Here is a 10,439-nt window from a genome sequence, read left to right on the forward strand (position 1 = left end):
GCCGTTGTAGGTGTTGTTGCAACATATGGTCTCAGCATCAAATCCTAGTGGATCCAGGTCCCATTTTTCGTGGCATATCTAAGCTCTTAGCCATAGAAATCATATTATTTTTTGTTTTATTTTTTTCAGAAAAAGGATTAGTTTAATGAAAAAGGGGCAAACTGGAAAAGTCCCGCTCTTTCTTTCATTTAATTCTTTGTTCCTTTGCCCGCCGCAGCAGTCGTCTTCGTGGTCTCCATCAATAATACCCGATCCAAAGGATGGATACGGGAGAATACACGCCATAGCAGCCCGGGAATCCTTGTAGCACAATACTCCTCCTACGCCTCTACTACGTACTGTATATAGCTAGGCAGGCTTCCCCGTAAAGCCGCTTCGACTCCAATTCAATTCAACCGCCTTCTTCCGTGTTGATAGGACCGAGCAGATGAGCCCTGTAGCGTCCTTGTCGCAGGTAGCAATGGCGCCGAGGCCGTTCGTCGCGCTGCTCCTGCTCTTGTGCGCCGCGGCTGCCTTCGTCCTCGCCGCCGACGCCGCCGGCACGGCCGACGGCTCCGAGGAGTGGGGCTACGTCCAAGTCCGACCCAGTAAGCTCTCGATTCCCATCTACTACCTCTGATGCTCCATCACAACTTTAAGTCGTCGTTCTGATTCTTCGTCTTGTTCAATTCCTGCCGCCGCAGAGGCGCACATGTTCTGGTGGCTGTACCACAGCCCGCAGCGCGTGGACAACGGCAGGACGCCATGGCCGACCGTGCTCTGGCTGCAGGGAGGTCCGGTGAGTTCATAGCAACCGCGCAATTCGGTTGGATCGATCAATGATGATGGAAAACTAGATAGATTGCTGAATTTGACTGCAATCCTGGCCAGGGCGCGTCGGGCGTCGGGTACGGCAACTTCATGGAGATCGGGCCGCTGGACTCGGAGCTCAAGCCCCGGGCAACCACCTGGCTCGCCAAGGCCGACCTCCTCTTCGTGGACAACCCCGTGGGCACGGGCTTCAGCTACGTGGAGGGCGGCGACAAGAGCCTGATGGCGCGCACGGACGCCGAGGCGGCGCGCGACCTCGTCGCGCTGCTCTGCGCGCTCTACCGCGACAACCCGCGCCTCCGGGCCAGCCCGCTCTATATCGTCGCCGAGTCCTACGGCGGCAAGTTCGCCGTCACCACGGCGCTGGCGGCGCTCAGGGCCGTCGAGCAGGGCCGCCTCCGCGCCAACCTCGCCGGGGTCGCCCTCGGAGATAGCTGGATCTCGCCACTCGACTTCGTGGTCAGTTAGTCACTTCTTTCTTCTTCTTCTTGTCCTACTCTGCTACTAGTCAACCAAATCAAATCCATAGCTAGCTAGCCAGTTTGTCAAAGATGATTGAGACTGTAGACTGATTACTGAATCCTGAAAAAAAATGTTTTTTTCCCCTCAAGCTGCGGTCAATGCATGCATGATCAGTGACAGCTTTTGGGTAGTAGCAAAATTAATAGCCGACGCATTGCAGATGTCGTGGGGGCCATTGCTGTACCAGGTGTCCAGGGTCGACGAGAAGGGCCTGCAGCAGTGCAACAGGTATTCTTCTTCTTCTTGCATTGGTTTTCCGAGTTGAAGGATGATCCATGTGTAACTGAATGGTCAGTGTGGCGGCGAAGATCAAGGATCAGGTGGAGAAGCAGCAGTTCGCGGACGCCGAGGAGTCGTGGTCGGAGCTGGAGAGCGTCGTCCTCGAGAACTCCAACTCCGTCGTAAGCAAGCAAGCAGTGCCTTTCTTGTTGGTTCCTCTCTCTGGTTGCTAAGTGAGCAGCTTTAATTTGCACGCAGGACTTCTACAACTTCCTCAAGGACGATGCGCCGTCGGACGCCACGACCACGACGGCGCAGCGGAAGAGATCGACCCTGTCCTCGTTCAGGAGCAAGAAAGGCTACTCGGGGTACCTCGAGTCCATGGCGGCGGCATCGCAGGAGGGCGGCTTCGAAGGTCTCATGAACACGGTCATCAAGAAGAAGCTCGGCATCGTCCCCAAGGACGTCTCGTACGTAATCATTTGCTTGCATTGCCTTGTTCAGATGAGATCATATATACTGACCAGCATTCCTTCTGTTCCTTTGTGTGCTCTGCCTGCTGCAGGTGGGGAGAAGAGTCAGGGGATGTCTTTGACGCCCTCGCGGGTGACTTCATGAAGCCCAGGATCCAAGAGGTGGATCAGCTGCTCAAGCTCGGCGTCAATGTTACCATCTACAGCGGCCAGGTACGAAATTGATCAGACTGACTTTACTCCCTTGTGTTTGTCGATCCTGAAACTCACAGCCAAAGACCCAAACTTACACATCTGATTCTGATCTATTCGAGACAGATGGAGGTGTTGCTGGCACAGTAGTGGTCACATTTGCCGGCCGTGCTCTGGCCTGTGTGTCAGCAGCAAGCAAGCGAGCATGTGCATGCTCTCAAATCTTGCCTTTTTGTTTGGCCGGTGTCATTCACACCATGTACTGCTTGCTACATGAGCAGCCAAATCGTGTGGCACGTGCAGTGTGATCCCAATGCAAGGATCCATGGGAATATAACTCCATGATGAACGTACAGTAGATGCACGGCATCCGGAAAGTTTGTCCGTGAGTCCCGTCACGGGCATCCGGAAAGTTTGTCTCCATTTTTCTTTTCAAAGTTGCAAACCAAGCCTGCCTGAGTAGGCTCATTGTACAAGAGACACAGGGGTCTGTCAGAACGAAGCCAGCTAGCTCGAACAAAACCAAATGCCAGCCATTTCATTAGATCTGCAAACTAACAACTTGCTCTTCATTGTCTAATGATCCAGTCTGTCTCCTGCATTGTGCAGCTCGACCTCATCTGCGCGACCAAAGGCACCATGGACTGGGTTCAGAAGCTCAAGTCAGTAAATTTGTTTGGTTCTGCACTGCATTATTCTGTCTCTCATCATATACTACACATGTTCCATCATATGCTACACATGTCCTGACCTTGTTGCTGCTTGCTGCCAGGTGGGACGGCCTCAAGAGCTTCATGGACTCACCCAGGAAGCCCATCTACTGCAACAAGGAAGGCCAATCCGGCACCCAAGCCTTCGTCAGGTCCTACAAGAACCTCAACTTCTACTGGATACTCGGAGCTGGACACATGGTAAGTCTAATTCATATTTACCCTATAATCTTCTAGAACAGAAGCAACCATTACATTGCACACTGCTGTGATCGATCCATCACGCGTGCTGAGCTGAGATGGTGACGCATCCACCATTCGCTCATAGGATACTGAGGCACGGCCAGGCCCATCATCCTTTTCCTGCGTGAGCTGGAAAGGGTATGCATTCATACAGTTGGTGAGGGAGGTTTTTCATGGCCACGTGCACAGGAAATGCATTCGTTTCGTTTCCATGATGATGATGATACAAGAGAGACAAGACCTAGGCCGCACGCCAGGCAGGAACACATGCACCAACAGTGATAGACGATGTAGGCACCTCAGCTGCTAGGACAGGCCTGCTTCAATGGTTATGGGGGCGTGCACGTCCCAAATAAAAAAACTTAATGCATGGGGGACGACGTGCATGTTCCATGAACAAGATAAACAAAATGTTTATGGGATACTCAGATGCTAATGATAAGACGTCATCGTACTAATGCTCAGCCTTTTGTTTTGGTGGCAACAAAAACCAGGTACCCATTGACAACCCTTGCCCTGCGCTGAAGATGCTGGCTGACATTACACGATCTCCTGCCAAGTAACAAGTAGGAGCACAGGACGTCGAGGACGATGAAATCAGGCTACAGACTACAGTCAACTACAGGCTGACATCAAGATTCTTTTTTTTTCCTATAGTTTTGTAATACTACATTCAGTCTTCTTTCATAGATACAGAAAAGGAATTGATTGTTGGCAATTTACTACGAGACATGCAAGAAATACAAAGGAAAAGGATATGATAGACACAACAATATGAAATTATAGCACCGCTGCCTGGCAGCTGAATTTTCGGTGACTGACAGCGAACAATCAAAAACCAATATTTATTGCGTCACAGTCCGAGTGACAGTGCCTTCTCCTGACTCATAACTCCTGAGCTGACCCAACCTCTGAACCTCACCTGCTTCTTGCTTCTGCACCTACTAGAATAGAGTTTATGTACGATCGAGCATACAGCTTCGCGGTGTTCGGTTCACGGTAGTTCCTGTTATATCACATCAAATGTTTAGGTACTAATTAGAAGAACTAAATATAAGCTAATTATAAAACTAATTGCACAGACGGAGGCTAATTCATGAGACGAATCTATTAAGCCTAATCAGTTCATGATTTGACAATATGATGCTACAATAAATATGTGTTAATCATGAATTAATTAAGCTTAATAGATTCGTCTCGTGAATTAGCCTTCATCTGTACAATTGGTTTTATAATTAATCTATATTTAATAGTTCTAATTAGTATCTAACTCAACTGCACGCTCAGGACACACATAACATTGCAGCTGAACAACTCCAACACTTCACAAAATTCACCATTCAATACGTTGGTTTCATTGCAGAAAATAAGCTCAGGCTCTGCCCACGCTACATACACCGATTGTTACGGCAAAATGGATTACAGCACTATTTATTTCCCTTTTTAGAAGGCAGTTTTTTGCATTTACACTGGGAAACTTGGTTTACAAGAGCATATACTCCATCCAGTACTAATAAAAGCCATCCATGCATAAGCTTTTCTTCATGGACCATTAACTATGTCCTACTAGTTACAGAAAAATTCAGTACAAGTTATCCAGGTGCATTATAATCCCTGTTCTCTTCTTACTTCAATCTGTCCCACTACTAAGTCCTTTGTTCTCACTTCAACTTCAATTTGTCCATCTCCTTGTCCTGTTCAGACAAACATCTGCCGCCCAAAGGCAAAAGGTACTGTCAGGTTGTACCGGAAAACCTGCAACCTTACATCCAAATAGAACCACAAATTATTCCATTTTGGCATTTCCACCAACCAAAAAAATATACTAATGGAACTTCATGCCAAGCAGCACCTTATCATTTATACGGCCAATCAGTCACCATTATTCCAGGTAGAAACATGGTCTGCAGAGTAAAGAGTGATATGCCCAGGCCTGCCTGAATGCTGACCTCCATCCCAGGGTCATGCAACCGTTTCCTTGTAAAGGGAGCCCCCTGGTCGAGTGCCCTTCTTCCATTGAATGCCATATTCTTTGGTCCATGATATATTTACGATGTCTGTTTCAGACCTGTAAAATAGCAAGGAAGTTGTAGATTATTAGTGGCAAACTATATCCTTTCATGAAAATAAAAATACACAAGCATCAGATATATCAATCATCTCAAGCCCAAAAATTACACCAGTCAATCAAATTGCACATTACTACAACCCTAACTGACACTTACTTTCGCAGCATCGTTTCAAGTCAAACAAAAACTTAATCTTGCAGCATAAATCATGTCCAAGTTATATCGTCAATTGCTACCGCAGATATAACAACACAGGCGGCAATCAAATATAAATGCGCGATTTTCTCCTTCTTTTTTTTTGTCGCCTCGCCGCTGGTTCATATTTGGATACGATGATGTTTTGCAATCGATTCTTGTAGTATACATAATACAATAACGGAATCGAATTGGAGTCGCTGGATGTTCCGGCTGACGACGTTTTCTCTGAAGCCCGACGACAATGGAGACCTGACGACTGGCCGCAGCCGCCGGGTTCGCTACTACACAGCTCCTGAAAAGGAGGTTAATGCCTTGTTTTTGTTGCGTCCCCAGACGTTCTGGCTGTAAACCGTAACAAACCATGGCATCACAGAGCAATTTGAGCCGCAATTGTAATCACAACAGTTCCAACAGCCCCAACTCACACAACATATAGAGTTTTGCTACTGCAAAATGGGCTACAGCACCCAAAACACATGGTTTTCAAAAGTATACATACTAATTAAAATCCTAGTACGTGTAAATACCTATACTTCCTCTCTTCATGGAGTAACAACAAAGTATTTGTATGTGCTACTAGATAGTCCTAGTAACAGGTCATTTTGATACAACAAAAATCCAGGAGCATAGTGCTCTGCTCCCCAATGCTATGTCCTTACTTCAATCTGTCCACCTCCTTGTCCTTGTTTCTTCTTATTCCGACTTCAGTTTTTCCACCTCCTTGTCCCAGTTCAGACCAAACATCTGCCGCCCAAAAGGTACTATCAGGTTGTACCGGAAAACCTGCAATTTTACATGAAACAGACCTCCTCATCATTCCATTTCAGGGGTTATGAAAAGGGATATGTGAGCTGGTGCCGAGCAGCACCTTATCATTTATCTGGCGAATTTGTTCCTGGAGAATCCTGCAGTCATCATTCCAGCTAAAACCATCATCTTCAGACTGGTTTGCCCAAGCCTTCTTTAATGCTGACCTCCAGCTCGCAATCATGCCACGGATTTCCTTATTCAGTTCAACCCATTCAGGTGCACAACCATTTCTCGAAAGTATCCGGTAAAGGGTGTCTTCAGCAGGATCGGCATGAGGATTGGAATCGATGTTCAGGGGTTTTCCCTTCCCTGGTAGATTTTCAAAGTGCCCTTCTTCCATTGAATGCCATATTCTTTGTTCAACGACATTTACAATGTCAGTTTCAGACCTGAGAAATGGCAAACAAGGTGTACATTATTAGGGGCAAATTGAATCCCTGGACAAGTAATGTGCGAGTGTTAGAACTTGGATGTCTGAATGAGATACAGATACCATCTTTAACATTTATCCACACCAGCTAAGCTCAGGACATTATTGCTTAAGCTAAACTTGATTTACAGCATGAGACCACGGATGCATAAAAGGAGCTTGGACTGTAAGGAGAAACAATTGTATCTACAGATTATCAGGGGCAGACTAAATACTTGGACAAATAATGCGCAAGTGTCAGAACTTGGATGTCTCAATGAGACACCAGCTTTAACATTTATCCAGTCTTAAATTCAGAAATTATTGCCAGGAGAATCTACTGCTGACATCAAGGCTGCCACATAACTAAAATTTGATCAAGAGCACTCTAATTGCTTAACCTGAAGGACAACAAGGTTTCAAATTAACATAATGTCCAAAGCAGGTACCGGTAATTTGATCATCATCGTCATGAGAAAGCTTTAAACAACAACACTAGGTTAAGCAAAGGTACAGAAGACACATACAATGATTAAAACGGGTTCTAGTACCAGCTGCCAAAAGGTTGGATGGTTGGTTGGTCTTACATGCAAGAACAGGTTGATAGGATTACTCTCGAATTGCATGTTATGTTGCTGCACAACACAAGATGTTGGTGCAAGCTAAAGTTTGACAAAAGAAAATGCCAATTTAGTCAAGAAGAAACAACATATCACACTACAACGTCTATGAGGCAATTGATTGTACCACTAATATCGTGTTTTGAGAACAAGGAAAAATATCTGCTGCTATAGTAGTGGTTCACAGCCTCTACAAACGTCTATCAAGTACAAACAATTTCAAGACTAACCTCTGTGAAGGTTAGCCTGCAAATTGTGCATGGTGGATTTTTTTCTCTGCAAATTTCAAGACTAACTACATGGTGGATTTTGTTTTCTGTAACATATATATCGTGAATCAAATTGCACAGAACTAGCAGTTCCTTTGCCCACTTATTGTTGCAGCATAAATCATGCCGAATCCCCCCCCCCCCCCCCCAAAGGCCCCCCCCGCGAGTTTATCGGCGAGTCTCGTACGGTATGGAGGAGGGATCAGGGATGGAGATGCCTGACCTTACTGCGTTGCCTCGGCCGCGGAGCTCGGGAGGGAGCTTGCGCTCGTTTACGGCGTCCATGACGGCGGCCAGGCGGTGGTGGGCAGACCCGGACGGCGACTTCTTCTTCTTGCTGTCCGGGGGCGGCGACGAGGCGGAGGGAGCGGCCGGGTCGGCGCTCCAGGAGGCCGACCAGAAGGCGCGGCGGCTGCGGGCGGGCGCGAGGAGGCGGCGCGGTGCGGCGGCCAGCACCGCCATTGGAGACCCTGGCGGCGATCGATGGACGGCGACCCACGGGCCCGCCTGTGGCTGCGCAGCTTACACGACGCCGCCATCCGGAGGCGGAGGGCTTATTTGTGAACGTTCTCAGGAATATAGTGGTATTTTTGCAAAATATCGGATCATGACTATTAATTGCGAAATTAGGGGGTTTTGTGAAAAAAATCGGGTCGCGATTTTTAATCGCGATCCAAATTAAGGGGGTTTATGCAAAAATTTGGATCGCGATTAATAGTCACAGTCCAAAAGGGGGGTTTCGGTAAATTTGCCAGGCCGCGGGCTGGAGTGGAGTAGGCCGATGAGGAAGCGGATAATGGGCCTATGGTGCGTTTGGTGTGTTGGTTGGTCTCAAACTTGGGCTGCTGGGCCATAAACCAAATCTTTGGTTGGGGAGTTGGCATCGTGCCCGCCGCCACCGTCGTATCCTCCTCTCCTCCTCGCTCCACGGCGGCGGATCCTCAACGAGCACCACCGTTGCCACCCACGGCAGGTCGCCCGTCCATGGAAGTGTTGGTCGACCGACGCGTGGGATTCGTCGATCAAGTCCACGCCTTCATCCAAGAATCAGGATGGCTTTCACACGATGGGGTCATGGAGCTTGTCCGCGACAAATACAAGTGGAGCAACGAAGACGAGATGGGGATTGCCTTCCGAGCAGAGCAGATCCGGTACCGGGAGGAGGTCGAGGGGTCGACGTTCGACGCACTGCGCGAGCGCAAAGCAGCCTACGCCGTGCGCAAGGAGCCGCTGACCTTCTCGTGCGACTGCGAAGAAGATGACTACTACCGCGACATGTTGGACGGCACTGAGCCCTGCCTTTCCCAGGTCGCCGACGCCCCTAGCGTGACCTCCTTGTCACTCAAGATCGCTTGGCCACCCAGCCGCTCCCAGTGCTGCTACCCCGCCTCCGCCTCCGTCGCCAGCAGCCACAAGAGCTTGCTCCTTCTCCGCCTCGGCACCTGCATCCCCGGCAGCTTCGAGCCTGGCTTCTTCTACATGGTTTACAATACCCGGGCCAACTCTGTCGCCCTCGTCCCACGGATCTTGCACCGCCTCGGCGTCTCCTCCCAGTCCCACTGCCCCATAGCACGGGGGTTTAGGGGCGGGGCCGTCGCCGTTCAATGACTCGGCACTACCAGCGAGCACCATGACTACCTCCTCGCCGAGCTCCTCCTCCGCATAGGCGACCGGAGCCACCTCCCCACGAGCAAGGCCACTCTCTTCATGTGGAAGTCGCTTGCAGTTGGTGGCTTCCCCGAGGAGTTGGGCCAGTGGATTCCCAAGGAGGTGGAGCTCCCCCTCCCCTGTCACCAAGACACATCCTTCCGTGCAGACATGGTATTTGCAGTTGGGCACACCTCGCTCTGCTGGGTTGATCTCCTCATAGGGATCCTGGTCTACAACCACACGGCTGCTGGTGATCAGCAGAAGCAATTCCACTTCATCCCATTGCACCCCAAGATACATGCCATGACCATGGACATCACTAGCCAGCTGCAGCAGGGGTGGCCGGAGGAGTACTGCTCCATGTGCTGACTGATGAGGGAGGAAAATCAAGGAGCAACCCTGCTGCGTGGACTTCGATGTGGATTTCCAGGGAGGAAAGTGTAGGTCCTTGCGTTGTCGGTGGACTTGGCGGACGCCGTGTCATCCCAACTCCTTCCACAACACTCAGAGCTTGCCCAAGTAGCAGCAGAAATGGACCATTGGTATCATCATTTTGTCCACAGCTGTAGAGGGAGCTGCGGTGGCTCGTCGGTCGGCGTTGGAGGCAGGAGAGACAGTGGTGGGGCGGAGGCGGTGAGGGTGCCGAGCCAGGCGGCGGGAGACCCTCGGTGAGCGGTGGAAGCGGCGGGGGCGTCCGACCCCAATAGATTAGCGTTAGGCGGTGGAGGTGGCGGATGCCGTCGGAGCCGGGCGGGTGATGGTGGAAGGGGGGCATTTCGCGTCTGGCGTCGGCACTTTGCTCGTCGGGTGCGAGGAAGATGGAGAGTCGGAGATGATGGTTCGGGGGAGTAGTTGGGGCCGAAGATAATGTTGAAAGGAAGGAAGATCCGGATCATTGGATGATTAATTAACGGCTGTAAAGTGACTGACTGACGCAGAGACAGACCCTTCATTTATTATCTGTGTTTTTGAAGCACATGGGTAATTACATGCCGGCTTAGCATTGTAGCATTATCTGTTTTTTTCTTTCACCAGCTCTACACAGTGGTGAAGCCGAAGCCCAGCCAAAAAGGACCCGAGTGTTGCCAGATGGGCTAAATGCTTACATGCATGGGCTCTGGCTGAAGTTACTACTTACGATGGGCCTCGAATTTTCCACCGCAGCAAGGCCTGCTTAATTGCCAGATGTGCATGTCTTGTCAGGTTGAACGATTCCTCCGGGGGGGAGGAGGAGACGATGGATGG

General features: G+C 49.7%; 2 protein-coding genes across 3 annotated transcripts; one reads left to right on the forward strand and one right to left on the reverse strand.

Annotated features, from left to right (window-relative positions):
* Window positions 1-271: 271 nt before the first annotated feature.
* On the forward strand, window positions 272-3,986 carry LOC101785978 (serine carboxypeptidase-like 51). 2 transcript variants are annotated; one of them, XM_004974165.4, is made up of 10 exons: window positions 282-587; window positions 684-778; window positions 871-1,269; window positions 1,493-1,560; window positions 1,628-1,733; window positions 1,810-2,021; window positions 2,117-2,237; window positions 2,826-2,878; window positions 2,989-3,127; window positions 3,664-3,986. In XM_004974165.4, exons 1-10 carry the CDS (start codon window positions 428-430, stop codon window positions 3,730-3,732), a joined length of 1,422 nt encoding a protein of 473 aa, XP_004974222.1. In that variant the 5' UTR covers window positions 282-427; the 3' UTR covers window positions 3,733-3,986. The 2 variants fall into 2 exon arrangements, with proteins under 2 accessions (XP_004974223.1, XP_004974222.1); XM_004974166.4 differs by lacking the exons at window positions 2,826-2,878; window positions 2,989-3,127; window positions 3,664-3,986 and adding an exon at window positions 2,343-2,806 and having other exon boundaries at window positions 272-587.
* A 1,840-nt stretch (window positions 3,987-5,826) lies between these two features.
* Window positions 5,827-8,078, reverse strand: LOC101786640 (dnaJ homolog subfamily C member 28). The gene is made up of 3 exons (XM_004974167.2): window positions 7,768-8,078; window positions 6,305-6,635; window positions 5,827-6,219 (listed from the first exon to the last, which is right to left on the reverse strand). The coding sequence occupies exons 1-3, from the start codon at window positions 8,004-8,006 to the stop codon at window positions 6,130-6,132; spliced, it is 660 nt and encodes a 219-aa protein (XP_004974224.1). The 5' UTR covers window positions 8,007-8,078; the 3' UTR covers window positions 5,827-6,129.
* Between the last annotated feature and the right edge of the window lie 2,361 nt (window positions 8,079-10,439).

Source organism: Setaria italica, chromosome VI (genome assembly GCF_000263155.2).
Source record: "Setaria italica strain Yugu1 chromosome VI, Setaria_italica_v2.0, whole genome shotgun sequence".
Lineage (NCBI taxonomy): Eukaryota > Viridiplantae > Streptophyta > Magnoliopsida > Poales > Poaceae > Setaria > Setaria italica.

What these genes read in the sequence shown, in the direction of transcription:
- LOC101786640 (XM_004974167.2), bottom strand. Translation starts at nt 8,006, where the DNA reads ATGGCGGTGCTGGCCGCCGCACCGCGCCGCCTCCTCGCGCCCGCCCGC. An exon ending in GGCCGAGGCAACGCAGTAAG is followed by an intron (nt 6,636 to 7,767) that starts GTCAGGCATCTC and finishes GCCATTTCTCAG; the next exon opens with GTCTGAAACTGACATTGTAA. An exon ending in TTCGCCAGATAAATGATAAG is followed by an intron (nt 6,220 to 6,304) that starts GTGCTGCTCGGC and finishes GTAAAATTGCAG; the next exon opens with GTTTTCCGGTACAACCTGAT.
- LOC101785978 (XM_004974165.4), top strand. Translation starts at nt 428, where the DNA reads ATGAGCCCTGTAGCGTCCTTGTCGCAGGTAGCAATGGCGCCGAGGCCG. An exon ending in GGCCTGCAGCAGTGCAACAG is followed by an intron (nt 1,561 to 1,627) that starts GTATTCTTCTTC and finishes CTGAATGGTCAG; the next exon opens with TGTGGCGGCGAAGATCAAGG. An exon ending in TACTCGGAGCTGGACACATG is followed by an intron (nt 3,128 to 3,663) that starts GTAAGTCTAATT and finishes AACAAAAACCAG; the next exon opens with GTACCCATTGACAACCCTTG.